This window comes from Podarcis gaigeae (genome assembly GCF_964106915.1).
Source record: "Podarcis gaigeae genome assembly, chromosome: 1".
Taxonomy (NCBI): Eukaryota; Metazoa; Chordata; class Lepidosauria; order Squamata; family Lacertidae; genus Podarcis; species Podarcis gaigeae.
Window position 1 is genome coordinate 45,402,781 of NC_139678.1, and position 26,950 is coordinate 45,429,730.

At 39.8% G+C, this 26,950-nt stretch overlaps 1 protein-coding gene across 2 annotated transcripts in view; it reads right to left on the reverse strand.

Annotated features, from left to right (window-relative positions):
- Nucleotides 1–26,950, reverse strand: part of UBR1 (ubiquitin protein ligase E3 component n-recognin 1) — a 57,324-nt gene extending 30,374 nt beyond the window's left edge. The window contains exons 1-20 of one of the 2 annotated variants that reach the window (XM_083746224.1): nucleotides 26,706–26,950; nucleotides 19,818–20,074; nucleotides 17,813–17,891; nucleotides 14,083–14,193; nucleotides 13,643–13,773; nucleotides 12,866–13,004; nucleotides 11,255–11,317; nucleotides 10,831–10,954; nucleotides 9,879–9,986; nucleotides 9,424–9,512; nucleotides 8,314–8,412; nucleotides 6,866–7,023; nucleotides 5,928–6,027; nucleotides 5,349–5,477; nucleotides 3,883–4,063; nucleotides 3,179–3,240; nucleotides 2,364–2,474; nucleotides 1,878–1,943; nucleotides 1,674–1,775; nucleotides 892–955 (exon numbers count right to left, since the gene is read on the reverse strand). In XM_083746224.1, coding sequence (XP_083602350.1) covers nucleotides 892–955; nucleotides 1,674–1,775; nucleotides 1,878–1,943; nucleotides 2,364–2,474; nucleotides 3,179–3,240; nucleotides 3,883–4,063; nucleotides 5,349–5,477; nucleotides 5,928–6,027; nucleotides 6,866–7,023; nucleotides 8,314–8,412; nucleotides 9,424–9,512; nucleotides 9,879–9,986; nucleotides 10,831–10,954; nucleotides 11,255–11,317; nucleotides 12,866–13,004; nucleotides 13,643–13,773; nucleotides 14,083–14,193; nucleotides 17,813–17,891; nucleotides 19,818–20,074; nucleotides 26,706–26,789 — 2,257 coding nt within the window. In that variant the 5' untranslated portion in view covers nucleotides 26,790–26,950. Of the gene's footprint in view, nucleotides 1–891; nucleotides 956–1,673; nucleotides 1,776–1,877; nucleotides 1,944–2,363; nucleotides 2,475–3,178; nucleotides 3,241–3,882; nucleotides 4,064–5,348; nucleotides 5,478–5,927; nucleotides 6,028–6,865; nucleotides 7,024–8,313; nucleotides 8,413–9,423; nucleotides 9,513–9,878; nucleotides 9,987–10,830; nucleotides 10,955–11,254; nucleotides 11,318–12,865; nucleotides 13,008–13,642; nucleotides 13,774–14,082; nucleotides 14,194–17,812; nucleotides 17,892–19,817; nucleotides 20,075–26,705 lie in introns of both variants that reach the window. The other variant, XM_083746223.1, reaches the window with a different exon arrangement.

A 26,950-nucleotide genomic window follows, 5' to 3' on the forward strand; every position in this document is an offset into this window, starting at 1 on the left:
AGCATTTGGTCCATGGGCTGGAGGTTCCCCACCCTTGTTCTATGTCCTATCCCATGGGTGGGGAACTGGATCTAAGTCAGTAGGACAGATAGTTTTCTCCATGAACCCTCATGGGCCAAATCACCTTTTTCACATATGGAGTCTTCAAAAGCCCCTTCCAAAGCACAGCCTATCATTTAGATTGATAATGAGCCTTTTATTTTGGTTTGGGTTTTTGTTTCTTTGTTTGTTTTGCATTTTTTCAGTCTTCTCTCTATTTCCTGTTGCTTTTAATAGTCCCACGGTTAATTTTCCTTCCATTCCTTCTTGATTTTGCTCTAATTACAGATGGATAACTGCCTTCTGTCCAAGCTAGTTTTGAAACCCCAGCACTGGATCATTATAAAAAATGTATTACCCAAAGAGGCATTTAGTACAGTGCACCCCACCTAACCACAATCGTATCTGTACACATGATTTTCAGGTTTTATTGAAAGAAAATACTTTTCATTCACTATACAAATGCTCTGTCTGCCATTGTCTTCCATCAGCCACTTTTCACAATGGCATGTGCAGACTATTCAATGAACTGCCTGTGCACACATCACAGCTAGGGCTAGGCTATTCCTTGGAGATACATAATCAATAGCTGAAGGTAAATCTACATATGTTTGCAAAGGAAATGAACCTTTTTAAGGGCCTAAAGAACCAGCTGATGGTGGAAGAAGGGGGGAAAAGGGACAATATTAAAAGGTGGCTCATAATTAACCCAGATTAGATATGTAATTAATATGCCACCTAACACACTTGTGTTAAGCGTGATGGTTTCAGATATTAAAGTTTCCATTATTGGAGAACCTATTACATATTCTAAACAACCTCCATCTTTTCTAAAAAAGCAATTTTCCTTACCCACCACGTAGATAAGAACTTGAAGCATCTCTTCTATTAATGTGTTACACTGCTTATTCAAATCCTGTAATATTTCAAGAAAGCACAAATGAAGTTCTTGGAAAATATAATTATGTGAAATACTGAAGCCTGAGGTTTTCTGAAGCACTTGAAAACATATTAAGCTGACCCAAAGCTTTATGAACAGAAAAATAACTGGAAAAATAGAGGGTGGAAACTAGTTGGTGCCCGTGAATTCACAGAAGGGCTTTTGATGCGCCACATGTTTCTGCAAACAGGACAAGTGGAGAGGCAATTTTTGCCAATTCCTGCTTCCCCCTGCAGCCCCAACTGCCACCCAAAAATCAGCTCCAGAGTGTTAGGGAAACCTACAGAGCAGGGAAGCAGTAGAAAGGGCAAACTGCCAAGAATCCCCCTCCTGTTAGTGTGAATGCATCAGTTGGGTCAAAGGTCCTTCCATGACCACAAGGGCAGCAACTGAATTCCACCCAGTATTTAAAAGTTCCCCCACCAGCACTCATGTCAGAAAATTAAGCCTACACGCTGGATGGAAATAATCTAAAGAAGAGAATCAAAGAGAAGGGAAGGGATAAATTCCATTTTTAAGTTGTAAAGCTGCAATAATTTATGGTACAGAAAGTCTATGTGATTTAAGAAAGTCTCTTCAGTGGAAATCACTGTTTTTAGCAAAATATTGCAATTTCATTGAAGGAGATAGAAACAGTGGGTTTCCACATGCTTATGATTTCAAGGGTAAAAATTAACAGCATATAGCTCTGTACCTGGTCTTTGGTTGGCACAATTCTCTTAAAGGCATCAAGCAGTTCATATCGCTGGAGTACAAGCAAGAGGAAACTGTTTGGATCCATAAGTGATGCCCCAATCTATCAGAAATATACACATTCAATAGCATTAGAGAACAGAGAATTTAGGCAACAAACAACACACTGTTACTATTAGACCAGAGAAATTGCAAACATACTCACCTGAAGGAAAATTATATCCTTATCATACATTTCTTCTCGACATTTAACATCTTGATAATAAAACATCTGAAAGAAAATAAAACGTATATAAAGCTTCATATACAAAGCCGTCCTCTTTGGCATAGGCATTCAATTCAACAAAACACTACACCTTCCTACCCGAGGTCACAGAATTGCAGGGTTGGAAGGGAACCCCAGGAGTCATCTAGTCCAGCACCGGTGGACAGTGGGCACGATCCATCCCATTGTGCAAGGCTAAAGATGCTGCTCAAGGCTAAAGAGGAAGCGTGCAGCCTGTCCGTTGCTCTTTGGGGTTGGGGGGGGAATAATATTTTTTTCCTTGATTTCCACCTCTAAAAACTAGGTGCGTCCTGTGGTCCAGTGCGTCCAATAGAGCGAAAAATACGGTATACTGGCAACTTAGCCTCTGTGGGATATATAGCACTACATGCGAGAATATATTTGTAGTGAAATTTGGTTTGGTACCTGGCTTATCAGAGACAGCCCGTTCCTTCTCCACATTTCGGCAGCAACCTGAGCAACCAATACTAGACAACGCAAAGGATATTCCACCAACATCTGCACCTGGAATTCTTCCTAAAGGTTTATTAAAAAATTGATTGTGTTAAAACAACCGGCATTTGCACAAGGAAATCAATTACTACAGATAAGTTAGTAAAAAAGCGGGGCGGGGTTTTCTTTGCTATCGTTAAAAGAAAAATACAACAAAAGGTTAGAGGCAGAATTAAATTGCACTTTATTATGCTAGGCTCTAACACTGTACTGTGTAGTTTCAGCCAGGTCAAGTCAGTATTCATTCAGTGTTCAGCCACTACAGACCTATATCCTTCCCTAAGGAAAATGACTAATGATTCTGAGTTGTCAATTATTGATGGTAAACAGCATCAATCTTTTTTGCAGAATATTTATTTATATTTAGCAGCCAATAACTACCCACAGCAGGGTACTGCAGTTTAAGATCTCCTGCCATTAAGAGCTTATTTGCATCCTTTATTAGTTCTCTGCTACATTTATATCCCACCTTCTTTCTATGGAACTCAAGATGCCATACCTGGTTCTTCCCCTTCCCATTTTATCCTCAGAATAACTTTTTGAGGAAAGTTGGGTTTAGAGGGAATGGCTGGGCTGGCTGAAGCTCACTTAGTGATCTTCATCACAGGAAAGGGAACTGAGCCTGGAACTGGATCAGGGAGACCCAACAAGTTAACCACTACACCACAATTTCTCTCATTACCGGCTGAACTTTCAAATACTATTGAGTATCCAGTGGAGATACTTACAGATGTTATGAATTCTTGGAGTCTGGAGATTACATTTGTTTTGCTCAACTGTATGTGCAGACCTAGGAAATACATTAACAGTAATGTTTGTATCAATTTGTAAATTACAAGATGCATTTGTATGCTTGTTGTCTAAATACAGGCTTATAATTAAGCTCTCCCCTCACTAGCTACGATCTGTAGCCAAGAACCAACATTGGCCAGAGAGCTTAATCACAAGCCAAGTTTCAGAGAGCATACGAAGTCCAACTTTGGCTTAGCTCAGTGAAGTGTGGGAGAAAATGGACTCAGGAGGAACTAAGCAGCTGCAAGATCCTCTCTGGGAGCCTACACATTTTCACAGTCCAGGTAAGCCATAGTTTGGCTTACTATGCCATATGCACCAAGCCCTAATAAATTTATACATGCTGTGAAGAGATACTTTCTGCTCTCTGCTGTATTAGAAGCCAGTCACCCAATCAAACTGATTGGCAAGTAGATTCAGAACAGCAAAATAATTTTTTTCCCTTTACAAGAACAGGAATTCAAAATGGTGTTATGAGCTTAGATTGTAAAGATGATTTGAAAAATTCACGCAGGAGAGATCTTACAGTAGCTATTGTTATCCATGATAGTTAAAAACAACCTCCAGGTTCAGAATGCTTCTCAAAATGTGAGCAGGAACTGACTGCAATTCTCATAAGCTGCAAGCACAGGACACTTACCAGCAAGCATCCTGGACAATGGTAGATGTATGCTGACAGGATCTGCAGACACCCTGAAGCGCTTGCTTTCCAAAGTATGGCCACATAAATGAATCACTGTCTTGTCCCATGAGTAATTACTTGCACTACATCTTAATACTGTTGCATGGCATTCCTTGTAAGCAGTCACCAACAGTGCTTCCTAGAATGGACAATATTTTTATAATTATATTTAAATATACAGCCTTATTTTTTCTACTTCAATTTAACTGTGCTAAAAAAAAATCCTACTGTCTCATTTCTATGTTTTAATACGGGTCAAGCATTTTATTTTTGATCAGCGGCAATGGAATTGTGCATTGCTTTATGTTTAAAATAAACCTAATTCCTAAGAAAATTGGTTACTAATCATGAGAATGTGGATTGTTCAGTTGCATCTCTCAGGAACAACTTTCTAGTCATTTTTTCTGTCACAATTCTAGTAAATATAAAAACAGAACTGTCTTTTCCAGATGACTTTCAGATACTTTGCTGCTTAACTATATGTTTTCAACTCCATAGCTTTATGAATGATCTGCATCTCCAGAAGCCACTTTTCAGCTTTCTATATAGAGGATTGTGAAAATAAGTAGGAAACTTTCAAAACAGATTTCAAAACAAGCTTAGCAAAGATTCAGATCATCAGCCAAATCCAGAATCTGTATCATCTCATTATTCAGTGTTGTTTATCATATACAGCAGGCCCAGAACTTATGCTCACTTTACATCCACAATTGCAACCTTACACCAAGGGGTGGGGTTGGTGGTTGGTAGGTAAATAAATAAATGATCAGGGGAAACCCGCCATTTCCTGCCCCCCATTTATTATTCCCTCCCCTGCACACCCAGTGGGTTTTCCATGCTTACCAGCCTCTGGGATGCTCCCAGATCCACCTTCCCAATGTCCGGCAAGCCAGGTGACGCCTTCCTTGCCAGCCCCTGGAAATGAGATGTGAGGGCTCTGGAAGCATCCCAGAGGCTGGTATGGAAAGTCCGCCTCACATACCGGACCTTCTATGACCTTTCCAGAGCCTGGTAAACAACCCTCCACCTTGCAGGAGGGCAGTTCCAGGGGTTCCTGACTCTGTGCGATTTTGCAGACCCCCCAGAACCAAACCCTTGTGTATGGGATGGGCCAACTGTATCACATCCAGCTTCAATTAGGAGGGAAATCTTCTTTCATTTTATTTTATTTTTTGCTAAATACAAATACTTCCACAGATCCTGCCGAGTAAGTATCAATTGAAATTATCATAGCAAAATTTTGATATGTAAACTTTTAAGAGTTCAAGGTAAAAAAATATTCATGGGTTAAAGTTGAAGCACCAGGCTTGTCAAGGTCATGGGGAGTGGTATGCTCACAAGGCACCTCCAAAGATTTGAGTCTGCTCCATAAACAAGTATTTGTTTCTACAGATAATGCTGCAATTTTATTGAAACAGGCTTACGTCGCAGGCACACCACTCCTGAAACATCAGGAGAATAATCTTCAGTTGCATCTGGATGACAATGGCTGCTTCCCAATCTGGATCCACCTCAATGTGCTGACCAACCTGCCTTTTTATTTCCTCCATGCCCTGGAATGAAATCCCCGCCCCAAACAGTATGTGACTAAACCGAGTCTTGTATCAGACAGATGTTCAAACCATGATTCTAAGCAAACAGAAGTAAGCGCCAACTAAAACAAGGCCATTTATATTTCTACAGTGTGGATAATTAATTAATAAGGTTTATTTACTGATTAATCAACAGGTAAACTCTAAGCAATTATGGTGTGTGTTTTAATAGCATCCCAAATTATATACATACGTAATTGTGTTTGTAAAATCCAGAGCTCTGCTGAATAAAGTTAATTCATACTCTCCTGAAAGAAACTGATTTTCTTTAAAACATATGAGAAGAACGCTTATGAATCATATTAGGACAGAACGTTAATAATGTATTGGGCATATGGGCAGGTTCATAATACAGTAGCCATATATATATAGCAAATAGCAAATTAGAGATGTATATATTATATATTGTACCTGCATGCAAATAAGAATCTTCAGGAAAGAACGGAACCCTTCCAAAAACTGCTCTCGCAGTTTGTCTGTCCACACTGTAGGCTTACTGATTAAAATATACCTGTTGCAAAAAAAGTTGTATTTCAGAAGTCTTTTCCAGACAAAGCAGGCTTTAAATTGATGTATGGGGCTGGAATCTTATGTGGCTGGGAAAGATTTTGAAACTCCTTTGAGGAAATACCCACTGGTGCAGCAATAAAATGGCTAACACGTTTGCAAAACTAAGCAGGGTCCAGGATGGATTCGAACTGGATGGGGGACTGTGCGCTGAGATTCCTGCATTGCAGGGGGTTGGACTAGATGACCCTCAGAATCCCTTCCAACTCTAGAAGCCTATGATTCTATGATTTCTCTCTCTTGGAAATAGTGACAGCCTGGCTGAAATGTGGAAGAACAAGCTGACCTTGATCACTGATATCCTCTTGCACAACTGTGTCTGCACTAGGTCTACCCAGAAAAGGGTGACATAAAACACAACACAAGAGATAGATTGTTTTTTTTAATAGATATTGATCAGTTTGCAACATATAGTAAGGAAATATGCCCTGATGGTGGTAATGACAGACACATAAATTATTATTCTCCACTGCCAGTGAATTGCGCCAGTAATTGGTTCCAGAATGACAAAATGGCCAATCTAATTTCTGACCATGATTCTAAATTTCGGTTGAGACACTGAATAGTAGGCAACATCTGACCAGGCAATGTTTCATTTTGATTCATTTGCCTAAGGTTGTAGTTGCATATCCACAATATGATTCAGTTCTAATGTGGCATGTTTTGCAATGCTTATCCCAGACACAAACACTTTTTTGCAACATGTAAAGAGCTAGGTAGGATAAAACAAATATTATTGCCAAATGAAGCACGTACTCATCTCCACAAACAAGAACACTTACTTGAGGTCGTATATGACTGCATATACTCGACCCATTTTCTCTTGGCTGTAATCCTGGAAGTTGAATTTGCCATTTTTATCCAGATATTTGGGGAGCTCTTCAAGCAGTGTCTCTGTTATGACAGAGATTACATTTTGCTCTTCAATGAGATGGCGGGCCTGCGAGGGAAGCAGTAACAATTGTTGTTTGTATTTCATTTTCTATTTTATTCAAAAAAAGTAAAACCTTCAGATGTATTGCTGCTTTATGTAGGCAGTACAGTGGTACCTCAGGTTAAGTACTTAATTTGTTCTGGAGGTCCGTACTTAACCTGAAACTGTTCTTAACCTGAAGCACCATTTAAGCTAGTTGGGCTTCCTGCTGCTGCTGCACTGCCAGAACATGATTTATGTTCTCATCCTGAAGCAAAGTTCTTAACCTGAAGCACTATTTCTGGGTTAGTGGAGTCTGTAACCTGAAGCGTATGTAACCTGAGGTACCACTGTACTACAGAAGTACAGTGTGGGCGCAGGGAACCACTGGCCCTCTGGATTTGTTGGACTCTACCTCTCACCAGTCCCAGCCAGCTTGGACAGGGATGATGGGTTACAGAGCATATTTTATCATATCACTGTCATCTGTCTGCAAATCAAATTTGCCAGCAAGGCTTAAATAATTAAACTGCTTTGAGTTTCTTTGTTTTCTACCATCAAGCAGCATATAAATAAAGAATTACACAGTGTCAGCACACCACCAAAAATTTGGCTTTGGGGGTGGCTTTCAGCACAGAAGAGAGGGCAATAAGGCCTTGTTTTGTAAGTAGGAGACTGCTTGTGGTTCATGGGATCCAAACTATAATAATGCTGTCCTGAAGGCTGGTTGTAGGCTCTTGACAAAAGGAAAATAGTAGACTATAGAGATATGGTTGCCCCTTTGGTTATAGTGACTGAAGCAAAAATTAAAAAGGTTTGCTTATTTAAAAAATGAATGCATAAACTACTATAAAGGTTATTTGCAAGATTTCTTCTCACATATTGTTTATTGTTTCCACTGTATGATGCCAGACCAAGTCAGATAGGAATACAAATAAGCAATGTACAGTGGTACCTCAGGTTAAGTACTTAATTTGTTCTGGAGGTCCGTTCTTAACCTGAAACTGTTCTTAACCTGAAGCACCACTTTAGCTAATGGGGCCTCCCTGCTGCAGCCGCGCCGCCAGAGTACGATTTCTGTTCTTATCCTGAAGCAAAGTTCTTAACCTGAAGCACTATTTCTGGGTTAGCGGAGTCTGTCACCTGAAGAGTATGTAACCTGGAGCGTATGTAACCCGAGGTACCACTGTATCTTAAGCAGAATTCAACCAAGTCTTTCTTTGGAAAATTTCTTGCAGTGTCCAAGTTACCTACAAGTATTGCGACTAACACAATACAAAATGTTCTTTATATACTCGGATGATTGGCTGTACGTACCAATGTAGGAACGGTGAACATCTGAACCGAAAGTGCTGTCACAGAAATTTGCCTTTCATGATCATCACTGATGTATTCACTCTGTAGTTTTTTGTAATGCTGTGAAGAGAAGAATATGCAAAAACGGTGATTGCCTGGCAGGAACTTAAGGCCAGAGGCATCATGAGGCGAGCATACGGTAAGTGAAATCCCTGCCTTCCAGCAGGAACACACACAATTTCACCAGACAACCCAACTGTGAAGGACCAATGTTCTTTCCTTTTTAAAATTTAAGACAAAGAAGGACTCTGTTTGGACCACTGGGCAGCATGGTTCTGCTCGTGTCTTCCATGACTGCAGTAGGCGGCTGGACACTCCCAAACTTTCAACGTACAGCACAGGCAAGTCATCTTTGGCACAAGGTAACAGAGTGATCTTATCGGCCAAAGAATGGGGAAATCTTCTCTGTAGATGCTTTGAGCAGAGTAATTAAAGGCAGCCATTTAGATGAACACTGTTTCTACCTCAGGACTTTGATGAAGTTTGTTGTAAAAGTCTCCCCACCCCCACCCCAAAATTCAACTTTGAGTGGTGTCAATGATTGCTGAATCTCACTGAATTTTCTCTTTGGGGAGGACCTTTAATGAACTCATTTAATGAAGAATTTAATCTCTTCTGTATGTTTATTATTCTGTTACCAGTTTTGAACATGTGCCAAAAAAACTTACAAATGCTTAAATAATTAGTAAACAAGTGGTTTAAGAGCATTATCATCATTTATTAAATTTATATATTGTCCTTCATCCGAAGATCACAGGGCAGTTTACAGAACTGGATACAGAGTTGGATGCCCAACTCCCATCAACCCCAGCCAAGATAGCCAGAGGTCAAAGTAGTGGCAAAGCTGGGTCTGCATCGTGTATCAGCACAGTCAGTTTGAGGCTTTTGCCTGTCTACCATTTTGCCCCACCCTCTCTCACCTCTGCCTCCTAGTGAGTGGCAGTGATGCTGCTGCCATATTGCTATGGCTCTGCCCCACTGGGCAAGCTGCAGTCAATAATTTTTTTTAAAGGCTTTGCAAAACATACCATGCTATTATAAAGGTGAAAAGTAACCGGAGAGATAAATTACCTTAACAAATTCCATGGCAAACCTTTTTTTGTACTCCATTTCCATGAAAAAACTGCTGAAGATTAGTTCATGCAAGATCTTCCTAGCTCCTGAAAAATTCAACAGTTCATGTTTACTCCCATAAGAAAAAGAGAATGAATATCTAATTATAAGAATATTTTGTTCCATTTTACAAAATGCAATGTTTATCTCAATAGCGGAGTAAGTAATAACAGTAAGTGCTTACATTTTGAAATATACACAATTGCCAAATATACAATTGCCAAGCATAGTCCAGTTGGGAAACCATATTTGTTTGAAAGCCTGGACATCAATCTTTTTTCAAAATTTAAAAAGTAGCTGTCAGACTATTTCCAAATATCAAAGTTTCACTCATCTTAAATTGAGTGGCAGACACTGAAGGTTTAATATATCACAGCGTGTAAAGAAGCTCAATTAACATCAATTCAACTTACCTTTGTAAAGTTTTGCATCCCAAAGCATCAATGTGCTTATAAGACAAGGTTTCTCTGAATCAATTTCTTCTTTTAGACATATTTGACAAAAGATCTGTCGAAAGTCACCTAAGATAGAGTAAAATAATCTTGATGGGTTATTGGAATGATTGTGGCCTGCTTAAATGTTGTATTCTTTTGATTAAAAAAAAACTTTTGCCAATAAATCTTCAGATGTAACAGAATAGTATCTCTATTCTGAAATCAATTCCTTACATTTACAAGGACCCCACCTCATCACTGACCCTGTACTGCCATGTTTATCTTTCAATCAATATTATTTCTTTTGAAACAAGAGTGTAAAGTTTCTAGAACTACTATTGCCTTGCATATTTGAGATGTTATTCTGGACCAGCTTTGAACAAACAATACCAATAACGTATGACTACTTATTCAATTTCCAACCCTGCCTCCATCGTAAGGTCCCAGGGCAGTTTACAACAATTTTAAAATATATTAAAGTAAGTTTAAGCAAACTCATGGTATTTATGCTAGCCACTTTTATTCTGAATTAAAAGCAGCCATGAGGAGCACATGAATTGATAATTAGGAACATGGCCTACAAGAACATACCCCAGCTGGCCATCACCATATAATGGAATATTTATTTCTGGGTAAGCCAGGGACAAGAAGACCAGAATAGCATTACTTTCGCTACCTCAGAAAAACACAAGGAAATTGAGGCTTGAATTCAAGTGAATGGGAATATTTCCCAAACACAACTGTGGGTTTTATATCTGGACATTTTGTAAGATGCAAATCCTTAGTATAAAATGCTTGCACATGAAAAATGATTTTAGTATCAATAATAGCTTTGACCATTTGAGAAAGACTGGTCTTGCAATTAAGGAAAGAATTCTCTTGTCAATGTTTCGGCATTTGATTATGATACAGAGCAATTTAAGGCGCTTACTTGAGTAGCTCATAAGTTTGTTTAACCAGGAACCAAGACGCAGAGCAAATTTCTGGTGAGCCATAATATCAGCATGAAGAACCTTAACATTTAGGGGGCCTTGGGAAACGTTGTTTGAATGTTTCTAGAAGATTAAAAAAAAAGACATTAGAATTAGAGGATATTAACTGATTCTTTGATCTTGTCTACTTTTTTCCTTTCATCTTCTCTTTCATGCCATTTGTACTTCCAACTAAGGAAAAGAGAAGACAGCTGGAACAGTTGGAGCACAGTGTCTGAAGCTTAATTGATTAAATGTTACAAAAAATGTAGGATAAGAAAAATCTAAAAAGGTCAAGAATGATTTGAAGTCTTTGCATCTGTAAAGGAACAGAACAATTATTCAGTATTAACTGGGTATATTTGACACATTTCAGGAAGTTACCTTAATCTCTTCTTTTGCTTCCTGGCAAACAGCATATGATCCTGCCTTGACAGCCTTCCGGCCCTGAATAATTAGAAGAAGTGACATATTTAGGTCAGGTAATGGCAGAACTTGATCTTATAACATTATGTAAACAAAGGTAAGACTGAACTAAGGATGTTCAACTGTTTCATAAGTAGCTAATAATATTGCATGGTTTCAACTCTTTATCTTTGGAGATTTCACTAGACTGATGCACCCTATGATGTGGGCGCATTTAGAATTTTGTTTGTACTGACTCAGTTGTAATGTTGTGGTGTGTAGCTTGATTTCCATGGATGAGTAAGGACTCAGTGTCAGAGCATTTGCCAAAGGTCCCAGATTCAATTCCTGGAATTTCCAGGTAGGGTTGAAAAAGACGCCTGTCTTAAACCCAGGAGAGCTGTCCCCAAACAGTGCAGACAATACTTGGACCAATGGGATGCCTTAGCTTAGTGTAAGGCAGCTTCGTGTCTCTCAAGACAGGCCCTAACCTTGAAGAGTGTTACTGCATGGCCCAATTCATCCCAATGAATCATGAGGGAAGGGTTCTTCCCTCATGATTCATTGCCCAAATCTACATATAGATAGATATACTGGCGCAAAGCAAAAGGTTGCGCAGAGCTTCCTGCACTCCCGGGCTCCGCGCAGCTCCCAAAGGTTGCGCAGAGCTGCCTGCATTCCGAAGCCTCGGGCGCGCTGAAGACCGGCGCGGCTCCCTAGGCTTGCGGATAGCAGGCTGTTCTGGGGGCTGGGGTGGGGGTGGGAAATTAATTTTTTTTCTTTATCCCCCCCCAAAAAAAAAACCTAGGTGCGTCCTATAGGGCGGTGCTTCCTATGGGGCAAAAAATATGGTAGATGACACAGCTATACATATACATATTCCTGCTGATATTTCCCTTGATAAAAAAAACTCCTTTCAATATATTTTTCATATAACTGCCTGGAAAAGTAGGGTCACAATATGGAGTGCCACAAGCAATATCGCACACCAAGTGATATTGCTTCGGAGAGAGGAAAATGCTGTCATGCTCCACCAAGAGGCAGTGCAATGCCAATACTGTTGGGAAATGGTGACGTTCTGTTCCTCTCTCTTCTCTTCCGTGGAAATAATCCCTTATCTCCAAAACACAATTGTTACAGAACACGGTGGCAGGAATGTGGCAAACCCACAACCACAGGGTACAATCAAACCTTGGTTGTTGAACGGCTCCGTTTTCAAACGTTTCGGTTCCCGAACGGTGAAAACCCGGAAGTAAATGCTCCGGTTTTCGAACGTTCCTCGGAACTCAAACGTCCAACGTAGCTTCCACTTGAATGAAAGAAGCTCTTGCAACCAATTGGAAGCCGCGCCTCGGTTGTCAAATGTTTCAGAAGTCGAATGGTCTTCAAGAATATATTACATTCAAAAACCAAGGTTTGACTGTATTAGCTGACAACTCTTACTGTTTTCTCACCTACCACTTATGAAGCATTTTGGCTTTTCTTGCTATGTAATGGAAGCAAATTATGGACCACAACAGTACAATTGGCTTTCTCTCAACTGGGCTACAATATGGTACAGTTGTAACAGGAATGGTGCATACTACCAACCTCTTTATCTATAGCAGCAGTATATATCTGGGCTTCTCCAAGCTCACAGCCAAGAGTTCTTTGTAGGCTATAGATAACATGGTCATAAGAATGATGTTCATCATTGAAAAGGACACAGTAGTATTTGTCCAGCTTGTCTCTACTGGGAGGAAACCAAAATGTCATTCTAACAAGAGAATACTAAAATAAACTCCAACATACATATTGGGCAACAAAACAAATGTAAGCCATTAAGTAAAAAAGAGACAAGCAATCAAATTGGAGGAATTGCTTAAGCTCTGATTTACATAAATAATGTTCTTATTTACATTAGAATAGCTACTGATCCTGAAGTAAGGAATGTCTTACTTGCGTCCCAGACCACTTTCTCATCTACCCCTTAGTTGAGGCTGACTTCAAAATATTCTTTAATTATTTTTTTACCTTTCTCTCTTATTTCTATATTGTTTAATAGTTCTTCGTTTAATCTCCATCCACGATGTGAGCTCACCTCCCTATGTAGAGTTAACATTATTGAATTATGGTTCAAGAAAGTCCTTGGTAGTATCAGAGATAATTCAGCAGATAATCAGAGATAATGCCAGCGGACCGTCACTTTCCTACCTTCCTGTCCCTTATCATTGTTGTTGTTTTCAAATGCAGTCATGCTTCTCACTAATCTGACTAGTCCTTTTGGCTTTCCTTACTAAGTAACTGAATGACTCCGCTTTATTTTCTAAGGTTTTACCACTTATAGGCAAGTAAAACACTTGCCACCAACTCCAGCACATCACTTACCTAGTTATGAGTTCTGGAGGCAGCTCCTTCTCTTCCTCCCAAACAGTCATATCTACAATATATTTTATCACTGAAGGGAACATTTTTCTTGCTTGAGCTATTAGCTCTTCATTCAACTGGCATTCCACGTTCTACAGGGGGAGAAATGCTAATATGAATTAAGAAATGTTGTGCAATATTAATTAATCTGTTGAACATAAGGAACACTCTTCCTCCAACTGTTGTTACAATAATCTGAATAATGGGAATTTAATAAAAAGCTTAAAAATATATAGTAAATGCAGCACTCTGAAAATAAGTGAGCGGTTATTTATTTATTAAAAAATATTTTTATACTGCCTCTCATCTTAACATAAACTCCCATAACAGCAACAAGTACATCATGAAGTGTGAGGTCTTACAATATCCGTTTTCCAATATATTACAAGTAGGTGTGTTACCTCTTCCGTGCTTCCTGCTGCTCCAGGCTCATGATTTGTACACAGCGGTCCAGTCTTCCATGCTTCTGTATCTCCACAATCACAAAAACCTCCTCCAGTAGAAGTGTGCATCTGAAACAATTAAGGCCATCAGATACAATTTTGTACTATTAGTACAAAAAGCCCTACATGTTTTGGAATCAGTTTACCTGAGGGGTCGCCTTCCCCCATACATTCCCACTCAACCACTTCATTCTGTGGAACTGGCACTGTTACAGGTGCCACATAATACTCCAGGTGCCACATTTGTAAGAAATGAATCTCTGTGGCATTCCCACAATTTGGAATTCCCTGCCTACTGATGCAAGGCAGGCCTCTTCATTGTACTCATTTCAAACCTCCTAAAAACAGGCAAGTCTACTCAGATACGTAGAATGTTTCCATGTATTTTCATCAGTCTTTCGCTTATCACTGATTTTATTTATTATCTGAATGTTTTAAATAGCTGTTTTTACTAATGACTGTATTGTTTTATCCTTTTCGTAAACCTCTTTGAGGTTTTGGGTGTTGGTTTTGTTACACAAACAAATTTTATTAAACAAATAAATATTAAATAAATAAATAAAAATTTGCACCCAAAGCCCTTTTAGAACACTATGCTCAACTATGTATTAGCATTATGTGTGTGAGCAATAACGAGTCTCAGGCTTGGGTGCTCTCTCTCCTCCTCTGGCAGGGCCACAAAGAGACCCTAAGTTTTCACTTTTGTTTTAGAAACACGAGGAAACTCTGCTTAGTTTAAACTATGGTTTATTTGAGAGAAGCAAAAAATCATAACTCAGCATCCCATCTTCCCAGGTGCTCTTCCGACTATGTGTTGGACATGCCATGTTCCAAGCACCGAAACTTTGCCCCATATGGCTCCTTCCATCATTCCCTCCATTTTAGCTTTCCCCACCAGTGTGAAGTTAGGTGGAGGCTGCAGATTCCATACCCTTGCATTAGAATTTTATTCAAGTCCGTATGACCATACCTGACTGAACAATTCCCCTGCTCCCATCAACCCACTCCCTAATCCTACAGCATTAAAAATGGGGATTGCTCTCTATGAAAAAACTATCATCTACTAAACATCAAGGATGATGCAGATCTAAGGAATACAAAGGATTCCCCCCTCCCTTTTGTATTCTTTCCTATCCCTTCTATTTCCTTCCTTAATTGCAATAAAGCTTCTTGGGTTTGACTGTATACTTTTATGATGCACCACACATTTATGCTAACTAAATGCTTTGACCAAAAGAAAACAGGATGAACTCGTTCAGCAGTAACTGGGGAGATAGGAGTTGAAAGTTGCATCAAAGTCTCAAAATTCCTTTTGTTCAGAGGTTAGGTGAATTGAGAGGCAGTGGTAGACATAGGCCGAGATGTCACCAGCTAGGCAAACCTTCAATGCAGTTTGAGCAATCTCCACACCAACCGCTGTGATCTACAACGCTACTGCAGGTGTGTACAAGGGCTTGGGTATATCACTTTACTTTTTTGTTTCAACAAATCCCCACGCCATCTCACAAATTGATTTGGTAAGTCTTTAATTACAAAAACGGTTTGGGTATGTGACATGGAACCTGCTGTTCAAGAAAAACAAGCCCCCAACCCCTTCTCAATAGTGGAAAAAGTTGCAGTGTTCTTTAGAGCTCAGTCTATATGTTAAGAATTCAACTGCTAAGACACCTAGTCAAAGTTTATTAGAAGTCTGGAATTTAGGAAAGCAATTAAACTAGTCCTCCCCAAGTCATAAACTAGTAACTAAAAACATATACAGAGCCTGAAAGCAAATATATGAATTCGAGTCGTCTTTGCATAACCTTATTTCACTATGTATAACCCTTATTAGAAAGCACAAGGGATTATTTGGATGATTTTCTTAAATTTATTTTTTACCAATGCTTAAACAGATTAAACAATACCTTGGAGCCTGGAGGAATTTAAACCTCTTGACTCAGGGCAGGGCAGCCAAAGTTAAAATGGCTGCTGTGCCCAGGCTCCTGTTCATTTTCCAAGTGCTCCTTATTTTAATTCCAAGTAAAACTATTAAAGGCTGGCAATCAGCTCTCAACATGTTCATCTTGCAGGCCCGTAAAGCAAAACTTGCTATGTCTCTCATTTGCCAAGTCAAGAGCAGGAGGATGGGGCTTCCCCAGCCTACAAACTTATTTTGATGTGCTGCAGTTATGCCAGATGATTCCACAGTTAACCACTGATGACTTTAAATGCTGGATTGCCATCGAGAGCCCGGAGTCAACTTCCTGGCTGGCTGCTCTACCTTGCCAACCAGGATTATGGCTGTTATGGCAAAACTTGGGAAACTAGTTGTATGCTGAGTATCCGGTATAGATGGAGAAGGAAGTTGGTTTCCTCTCCATCTCCACTGACTCCCTCGCCTTTTCTTCATCATTATAAGGAAGTAGACAAACTAGCCTTGTGCAACAAGTTGCGAGAGCAAAAAATAGATTCGTTGAGCATCAACCATATCTCTCATTTTATTAAAGATGAGGAATTACAGACTGGAGGCAGAACTTTGAAGAGATTTGAACCTCAGGGTATCCAAAGGTTCTCAGAAAGGACTTGTTTCAACACTTTATGCTCTGGCTTCTAGACTTTCAATTTTCTCCCTTTGAAAACCTTTGATTAGCATGTGGAGGCTGATGTAGTTTTAGAAATCGATCCCTCACAGTAGTCTAGAATGTGGTCCTCTAAACCTTTCATTTCAGTTTCAGCTCTGGTAGGGAAAATTCATTAAATACAGAAATGGTTTTTAACCCCAGTAAGCCACATGCTAAAAGGGTGCTTCCCATTTTGTTGGTGGAGTTGCAATGTGAAAGGCTCAGTGGTTTTTGATCTCAGCACCACCACCAGGCCAAAGATCTATAGGTCTGTCCAGGTTGTGCTTATTTTCCATATTTGTAGGAGATAATTCCAATTTACATAGCAAGATACTGATAACTCATTTGCTAACAGCTGCCCCTTTAGTCGCGACTCAAGGCTGGAAAGACCCTTCTATGTACTCTATTACAAACCGGTTATAAAAAGCTTTACTTATAGCCACAACAGAGAAGTTGACCCACCAACTCCAGGTTCTCAGAGGGGAAGTGGACTCATTGGACTTCGCAGCTGTCTGGTGGTTTTTTAGCTTGTTTAACAACACAGTCACTCAAATGAGAAATTCCATCTAGGTTTGATTTCATCTGGTGCTGTTTTTGATTAGATGAGTTTTTGATTCGCTGTTTACATCTTATCTTGGAATACTGTCACACTGCTTCTTTTGTACACGTTTTTTTAAAATACCGTATTTTTTGCTCTATAAGACGCACTTTTTCCCTCCTAAAAAGTAAGGGGAAATGTGTGTGTGTCCTTTGGAGCAAATGCAGGCTGCGCAGCTATCCCAGAAGCCAGAACAGGAAGAGGGATCGCTGCTTTCGCTGCGCAGCAATCCCTCTTGCTGTTCTGGCTTCTGAGATTCAGAATATATTTTTTCTTGTTTTCCTCCTCCAAAAACTAGGTGCGTCTTATTGTCTGGTGCGTCTTATAAAGCGGAAAATACGTTGGTTTTTTTTGTCTCTTTACGTTTTGTTGAATTCTTGAAATACTCTCTTAGTCTTGCTTATTACATAATTAATAAAATAATAAAAGAAAGTTTAAAAAAGAAAAGAAAATGCTCTAGCAAATTATTGTGAAGCATACATTATATTACCTTGTAACGGTGGTTTTTGTGAATGCTGTTCTGGAAGCAATCCATGCAGAGTACACAAGTTGGATCAATTGCACAGTCTCTGCAACGAAAGTAAGAAACCACTGTATAACCACCCACTCCAAAACACCACAAATCGCCCATATTCCAGCAACGCTGGTAGCAAAGTTTTAGACATTCTGTTCATTTTCAGTCAAAGTATGAACATTACAAATTCAATATTCAAATTAATATTTGGCTTCAATATTAGGTGCAACTATATAACATAGAACTGAAGTTTGTTCAGAAGTAAAGGCAGAAGCTTTCACTCTCTTGTTCATGAAGAAGAGGAAATGTGCAACCCTAAGACTCACCAAGACTTGTCTCCATGCACCTGAACTACAGTTCAGTTCTCTATCAAAACGGAGTCACCATGTTATAATAGCGGTCAACAGTTATTATAAAAATATTTATTATTGAAAAAGATATTTAGACCCTTCATCCTCACAGATACCAGGTGGTATAAAAACTATTTAGAAGCAGTTAAAACAACATAGCAGACTAACCAACATGAACTACATAAACTGCAACTTAAAATGCATAAAGGTTTGACCTAGTGCCTAAAAATCGTGAAGTCAGTGCTAGCCATGCCTCTATAGGGAGAGTACTTCAAACTCAGGGCAGCACAGAGTAGACTCTCTCCCTTTTTGCTATATAATGTACTTCCCCTAGCAAGTGTACACAAAGAAAAGCCTTAACTGAAGATCTTAAGACTCCAGTAGGTTGATATAAAGAGAGGCACTCCTTCAGGTATTTGAACCTTCGGCCTTAAAGTTAAATACCAGTATCCTGAATAGGGCTTAGAAGCAAGAAGGTAATCAATGCACTTTTTGCAAAATAAATATAATGTGATTCAGCCTAGTTACACTAGTTAAAAGTATGGCAGCCACATTCTGTGCTAACTTAAGTTTCCAGAACAAAAAAAATTCCTTCCAGTAGCACCTTAAAGGCCAACTAAGTTAGTTCTTGGTATGAGCTTTCGTGTGCATGCACACTTCTTCAGATACACTGAAACAGAAGTTTCCAGACCCTTCTATATAGTGAGAAGGTGGGGAGGGGTATTACTCAGAAGGGTGGTGGGAATGGGTGATTGGCAGATAGCTGTGATGAGCCTGTTGACGACTCTTAACGACTGCAATAGGTCTTACAGGAAAAAGCAAGGGGTGAGAAGGTGAAAAATGGCTTTGTCATGTATAATGAGATAAGAATCCAATGTCTTTGTTCAGACCACGTCTCTCCATGGTTTTAAGTTTGGTAACTCACCCCTTGCTTTTTCCTGTAAGACCTATTGCAGTCGTTAAGAGTTGTCAACAGGCTCATCACAGCTATCTGCCAATCACCCATTCCCACCACCCTTCTGAGTAATACCCCTCCCCACCTTCTCACTATATAGAAGGGTCTGGTGACTTCTGTTTCAGTGTATCTGAAGAAGTGTGCATGCACACGAAAGCTCATACCAAGAACTAACTTAGTTGGTCTTTAAGGTGCTACTGGAAGGAATTTTTGTTTTGTTTTGACTATGACAGACCAACACGGCTACCTATCTGTAACTTAAGTTTCCAGGTTGTCTTCCAGGGCAGCCCCACCTACAAATGTATTACAACAGCAACAGACAGCTGCAGCACTACACCTCACACAGAAGCAATATTGGGAGCTGGGGGACTAGATGTAAGTAACAGGGGTTTTCTCAACTCCCCATGTCCCAGGCCCAGCTGCTGTGCCCATGTCTTTTAAATGGAAGTTTATCTGCTTTTACCATTGTTTTCCCTTTTATTTTAAGTTGCAAGACTCCCCTCTTCTCCTATCCCTGTTATCGCTTGCCCTTATATGACTATTACCTTATACTAGTATCCTCAGAAAGTGCAAACGTATTAGAAATACATGATGCACCAAATCTATTTTGCAATCTGCATGTTGCTGTGTCACATAACAGAAGGAAATATTGCAGAGCAAGAGTGTAATTATTCACCTGCATGAATATGTTGTCTCTCCACCTTTGAACACCTTTCCACAGAGCTGAGGAGTGCCACTCTGCCGTAGCTTCTCTAGACAGATATCTGGATCTTCACCGAACAGATACCACTCCAGAGGGTACAATATGGTCATCTGAGCTATTTCTTCCTCCTTCTCTGGCAAGGGATCCATTTCATCAAAATAAATGTCCGGAACAACTTTTGCCAGATGCTGAAGAAAGGCAGTATGAAAGTCAAGCTTCTCGTCCCACCACTGCAAGAAACACAAAAGTATACTTAGACATGTTGAGGGGGTCTGGATAACCGGAGCACATGAACAGGCATTCTTTCATGTATCATGATCTCAAGCTAAGCTGTACAGGACTTTAAAGAGAAAAATAACTGTTTTGAATTGTACTTGGAAAGAGGCCGGTAATCAATGAAGATGCTTAAGAACTGGCGATATATGCTTCCATCTTTCAGTCCTGGACAAAAGCTCTGAAGCTGCCATTTCCAAAAGCCTTCAGGAGCTACAGGCATGAGTTAGCTGTCCTCAGCTCCTCCTTTTCTTCCCCCACCCTCAGATCTTTATAGCTATGAAGTATCAGGAGAAGCTACAAGAGGGATGACTCACATGATACAATACTCTAGAAGCATTTCTCCCATTACAATCAACTTCATCAGCATAACCACACTTTCCTAATAGCGGGCTATAACTGTTCATAACAGGATTACAACTGGCATGCAATATAACAAGTGGGAAAATGCTCCACTTGTAAATCATAGAATTGCAGAGTTGGAAGAGACCATGAGGGTCATCTAGTCCAACCCCGTTTCCCAACAAAACCCACAACCCTGAGATTAAGAGTCTCATGCTCTACCATTGCAGAAATGTTAGCTTAAGCCAGGTTTGTGGCTACAACAAGTCATAAAATTAGATGCCAGCATGTATACATGATTTACAAACATACTCCCATATGCCATTCAACCAACATTTCCCCCAAAGGCACCAAGGAATAGTTTCTGCTTATGATGATGAAAATAACGATGATGATGCATTTCTCACCTACACTTCACCATAAGGTGCCAGAGCTGGTTACAACACAGTCAAAAGAATACGGCTGATCCCAATATATCAGTTGTTAAAAGATGAGAATAACAGATAAAGTAATGGTTTATACATCACCATAGCAAGGATGGTAAAGAGTGCCAGACTGGGTCAGGGGAGACAAGGGTTCAATTCCCCACTCAGCCACGCTGAATACCAAGTGCTGAAGGCAAACAATAAGGAAATAATACTTTGTTCATGCTTGGTTGTTAAGTATATCTGAGGCATCTGAGAGTAGGCTAGAGTAAATAAACTCCCAATGTGATCCAGGAGGACGCTTACGTTCTCATGACCTGCTACCAAGGGAGAGGTGCTATATGTTTCCTGTTCCACGGAACTTCCATCAAGCCCAGAGATCAAATGTGGAAATCCAGTGTGTTTGTATTTGTTTTTATATATTTTATACAACTTTTCTTTCATAAAGAGGTTAACATAATTGGAAAGCTGTAACATCTGAAGTACTATGTTACAGCAGTAAAACAATAATAATTACATCATTTAAGACAGCCAACAAATTACAATTTTAAGTACAGCTTGCTGATAATTTTTTATCCTGTACATATGGCGGTCCTATTCCCATTTTACCCACATTGTAAGGTTGGGTTGAGAGGGAGACTGACCATCCCAAAGTTACCCAGTTGGCTTTGTGGCTGAGCAAAGATTTAAACCTGGCTCTTCCCAGTCTAGGTCCACTGCACAATTCTACCTTACATCTCATAATGATTCCAGGCTAACATACTGAACACTTGGGAGATTTCATCAGATTTCAAAAAAAGGGCTCATCATTGGACAAACACATTCTGTTAAATAGTCTGCCCTTGGTTTTTTAGGGTTTAAAATAGTCTTGAAAATTAGTCAACAAAAGTTGCTAGGCCACCTGCAGGCATATTAGTCATGTGTGGAACATCAAAGGCCAAAATGAAAAGACAGCACCTTTTCCTAATAGCTAAATAATAGCCTATAATCAATCCTAGCTCATAAAGCCATCTCTGATTAACACCCTGCCATCTTCACTGAATTATCTGGCACACTGCACAGTACAATCAGTACTTGAAAAAGGGAAGAGGACACAATTCTAAAATCAGCAAGAAAATAAATTACACGAGTTTCACCTTGTAATATTTTTCATTTTAAAAGCTCACTGAAAAGCTCACTAGCAAAGACAGGGCAAAGTCCTCTCCTCTTCATTTAGATACATGTTCTCTGCTTCTTATAAAAGCTTCTGATATTGAATTATGTGGAAATGCAAAGTAGAAACATTGAAAAAGTCTAATTTCAATGTAGTTTCTCTGAACCCCTTCAATTTTACTCAAGGTTTGCATCAGTAAAGACAATAAGTATCTTGCTTATTTTAAAAATAACTATACTCTTAAAATGTGCCTTCAGCAGAATCAATTTTAACATGCTAAATCCCATGAGGAAATACAAAACAAAGTCAATGAACAGGCTAGCACTTTATTTAAATATTGTGCAAGTCTACACGATCCTTCTTAATCTGTTATGCCATATTGTAAACTATGTGCCCTTATCATTGTACTACACATTCTACTACTTATTTGCAGATGCACTGAAAATCCTCCTTACCAAATAGGATGTACAGACAATAAAGTTTGAACTGATCTCTTACCACTGTCCCCATACTAGCCTTTCTTTGAAAAACTAAAGCAATTTAAGGCATTAGTACTTCTTATTTCAATATCCTATCAATACAGGCAACATTTTATTAAGATATTTCATTTTTATTTCATATTTAACTTATTATTTCCAACACTAGATTCCTAGTATTGTGCACATAAAAAATAAAGCTGCTATAAATTGCAGAATCTGCTGTTCTTCAGACCCATGTTTCAAGATTATTAGTAAGGCTGCAATCCTAAACCTACTTACCTGGGAGTAAATCCCATTTAATTAAGTTGACACGGTTAAGATGCTCTGTAAGGGTCATTAGTGGTTCCAACATCTCTCTTGCCACTGTGTATTACAAAATTGTTCTTCACATGGGATTAATTATTTAATTAAAGTTAGAGGAAGTTGGCCATCTTTTAGGACAAAGGTCCTCTCACATGAAAACTATACTTAATTGGAATTGGACCCCACCCAAACTTTTTCAAATCACCCATAATCAATCCCCAAAATGTTGAAGGGTGTGTGATGCTTTGGGATCCCAGATCTGTATGTGGTAGGACTGCACCCCAGCACAATAATTTTGGAAAAATGTCTTTTCTAACATTTCTATTATAATTATCATAAACTGATATCAGAGGGTGATATCAATTCTGAGATTACTTCTTGGACTTAGCTTTTCCATTCTGACAGCAGGTATCGGAAAGGAAACCAGTCAGGTGGGAAACATGGGGAAGTCTTACTTTACATTCCTGGTTTACTCATGTGTAGAAAACAGCACTTTCTGAATGCTTGCCTCAGCGTGGCAGAGTGATAAATGGACAATGTAAGAAGGATAAGTTCTTCAGTACGTGGTCATTGTTTACAGATTACATTAACAAGGCAGGACTGCTACTACAACCACCTGTGGCACGTGTATTGTTATGGAGAAGCTTAATCTAACCTTAAAATATCATCATATGTACCTTAATTTTACCAACTGAAACTGAAATATTGGCAAACTGTACTCCCAAGTTTTGTTTTATTTCTGTTTACTGTTCCACTATGGAAAACCAATAAAACAGATTTCTTTCTTTTTTTTAAGTCCTCTCACAAAGTAGTTTCCATAAAAACCAAAACCACAATACACATAGGCAAAATGATAAAATCCAACAACAATAAAATAACTGTAGGAATAGAAATAGAAATATCAGAGAAGCAGAAAACTATCAAAACCAGCTAAAATACTTTAGCATCAAATTCACTTAAGCATCAAATTCAGACCAATAATACTACAAAGGTTTCTGGATTTTAGAGGTGGCACCCCCCCCCCCGGAGTGAATTACAGTATTGACCATCACTACCACATGAGAAGCCAGGACTGTGTCCATTCTCTCTAGATATAGTTGCACATATGCCTAAACTGGCAATCTGAACTCCTAGCCACTGTCACCATCACTGCAACATGTGGTTCCATCTACAATACCAAGTCCAGAAAAACCCTCTCTAGACAAGCTTATCTGGAAACTTCTTTGTGGTTTTTTCAGACCAGATGAAGACCTTTTAATTCACCCAGGTTTTAAAACTGTTTTAAATCTGGACTATAAACTGCTTTATGCTGTCTCTAAATGGAACAATAATTATACATTGTTGGGTTTTAATTATTATTGTATATTCTGTTTTTGATACTTTGTTGTAAGCCCCCTAGGGAATGTTTATTTATGGCCAGCTGTTGTGAATTATAATTATTTAGAATTATTTTAATAATAAGTAAGTCCCTAGTTGTGAATTTTGTCCTTCAGGGATAGTTCAGAGCTGGTTGCATACCCCCATCTGGATCAATCCATTTCCTTATCCAGAGCAGCCCACATCTTATCTGAATTAAGCTTCAGCTTGTTCTTCTCATGCACCCTAAAACTTTCTTCAAATACCAGTTCAGTAAGTCCATAGCCTCATCAGGATAGAGGGAAGCGTGGATTAGACATGCATGCCTTCTGTGTACTGATGACACTGCAGCCCAACCAGTATTCTTTTCGCAATCTCATGCCTTGAGCATGGTTTGAACTATGGAAAGGTGGCATACAAACAAAATTTTGTATGTATGTAAATAATACAGGGTACAAGAGAAAACTTTGAGGTACCTTCTGAGCCATAGGTATAGAAGTCTACAGCATCATCTGCCAGGATGAGTCCTCCAGAAGGAGCAGAGCTACTCTAACTCAGAGCTGCCTGAGCTCAACGCAACAAGAGAACCAATCAACGTGCACTTCCCATATCCATTCTCCAGCATAAGACATCTGCCAAGGCAACCAAGGCCGTTTCTATTCTAAACACAGGCCTCAACCCAGACTGGAATAGATTCAAATAATTAATATCACCCCAGACCACTTTGAGTGCCTTTCTATTGATGTTTTCCTTTCCCATATCTGATACATATGATAGTTGATATACAGTGCCCTTCAAAAATACATAAATCCATGTCCAATCATCTCCCGCTCACATGCACTTTAAAGAAATAAACAGAATATATGTGTGTGTGCCCTTCTTATTTGACATGGTAAGTTGGACAACACATGTCCCTGGCTGCCTGCAACCCATCTCCCTTTATGCCAATAAATTAGGTTATGATACTGCCACCTTTCCTGTTGACAAAGATGAAAACATTTTAACATAGTATTCACTAAGTTTAGTTCCTCTGGAAGTTCAGACAGCTCAAAAGAGAAAGAAATGGCTGGAACTGGAATGCAGTTTATTTTGTTTAAATAGAAACTGAAACCAATTTTGAATATGAAAAGTCAATGCTAAACAAGTAGTATATGCACTAACTCAAATAATAATGATCCATTTTAGGTACCTTCTGCTCATTTCTCTATTCCTTATCACTTCTGACTTCCAGTCCTATCATTTCACTTCTCTTTCTGCACATTTAGGTCTGCCTATCATTCTGCACATGTGGTTATTATCAGTCCACTTTCTTTTTCTATTTCTGGCTTTTACACATTAACTCCTTTCCATGAAGAAATCATTTAATGAAAAATCCTGCCAAATTTGTTTCACACTATTTCCAAGAATGTCTTGCCTAGGAACACGACATATAAATTCTGGCTACGCTGTTCCTTTTACTCAGAACAGCATATGCACTTCCTGAAAACCCACTATTTCCTTGAACTGTTGTTTCATACTGTTAAGCTGCAAGTCCTTGGGTTGTCTATGTATTTTGCCTGTTTACATGTCAACATGTATTAAACTGATGCACTTTTAGAATGACAGTAGACAGAATAAAACCAAAATTAACTATATATATAAAAAGAACAGTCTGAGCATTGCATTTGTTTATTACACCTTGAAAGTGTTTATGAGATTAAATTAATATATTTAGAAAGGGTTAGGTGCTTTACTAAAACGTTAACTAGAGAACTGGTGGAGGGGGGGAATGGCATTGCTGGTCACCGCACAGGAGCCATTTGTAAATAAACACACACTATCATAAACATTTAAAAGAACTATGTCATATCAGACCCTGTGAGTTTGATGTGGCTTAATCTTTTCTTCGTGTTATTGCGGCCTAAAAAGAAAAAAAACCAAAACAATCCACTAAGCCCAACCAGAATTAGGAGGAAGAAGGTAAGATCTTTGGACTCAGCCCTCTTCCTTTCCTCTCTCCCAACTTTACAATAACAAAATCTTCTGCCTGATCCACTGCCCTAGATTAAAATCCTCATTTTAACTGGTAGTGCCCTGCCTTTTCGCGGCTCAAGAGAAGATCTTCTCAAGACCGGGAGAGAGGAGGGGACGCTCACATTTAAGACAACAGCTGCGGCTCATAGCAAGTCGCCTGTTTTAGACACCATAAGGAGCGCGAAGCAAAGGTCCTAATTCTTGCCGGTCATTTAAACGGGAGCATGCATGCTGTGTGGCACACCGTGCAGGTGCCCACTCCCAACACCTGACAGAGGGGCAGAGATTAACCGTTTGCAGAGCAGCGGGCAATTGGGAGCCAGACCCCGAGCACTTCTGGAGAAGAGCCCCTTCCAGGCATTCAAGGAAGCAGCCCCGTGAATGCGGGCGACGTGGGGCGTTGTTACCCGCGAGGAACAGACTCCCCCCCTTCCTACGGCACAAGCCGGCGGGGAGGCTCCGAGCGCCCAGCCCACAGGGCTGCCAAGCCCACGCGGCGGCGGCGGCGGCATCTCACCCTGGCCAACTCCGAGGGTTTCGCCGCGGGGGCAGCGCCTCCCGCTCCAGCCATCCCTCCGGCTCCGTCGCCTGCGTCCGCCATCTTAGGAGACCTGCCAATCTCCAAGCCGAGCCCCGCCGCGGCCCCACCGGAAACCAGCGGAGGGGGGGAGGAGCGGCGGAGGGGGGATTCGCCCAAAAAACTTGACCCGACGCCCAGCGCTGGAAACCGAGGCGAATTTGGTCCTGGTCGACACTGAGCAT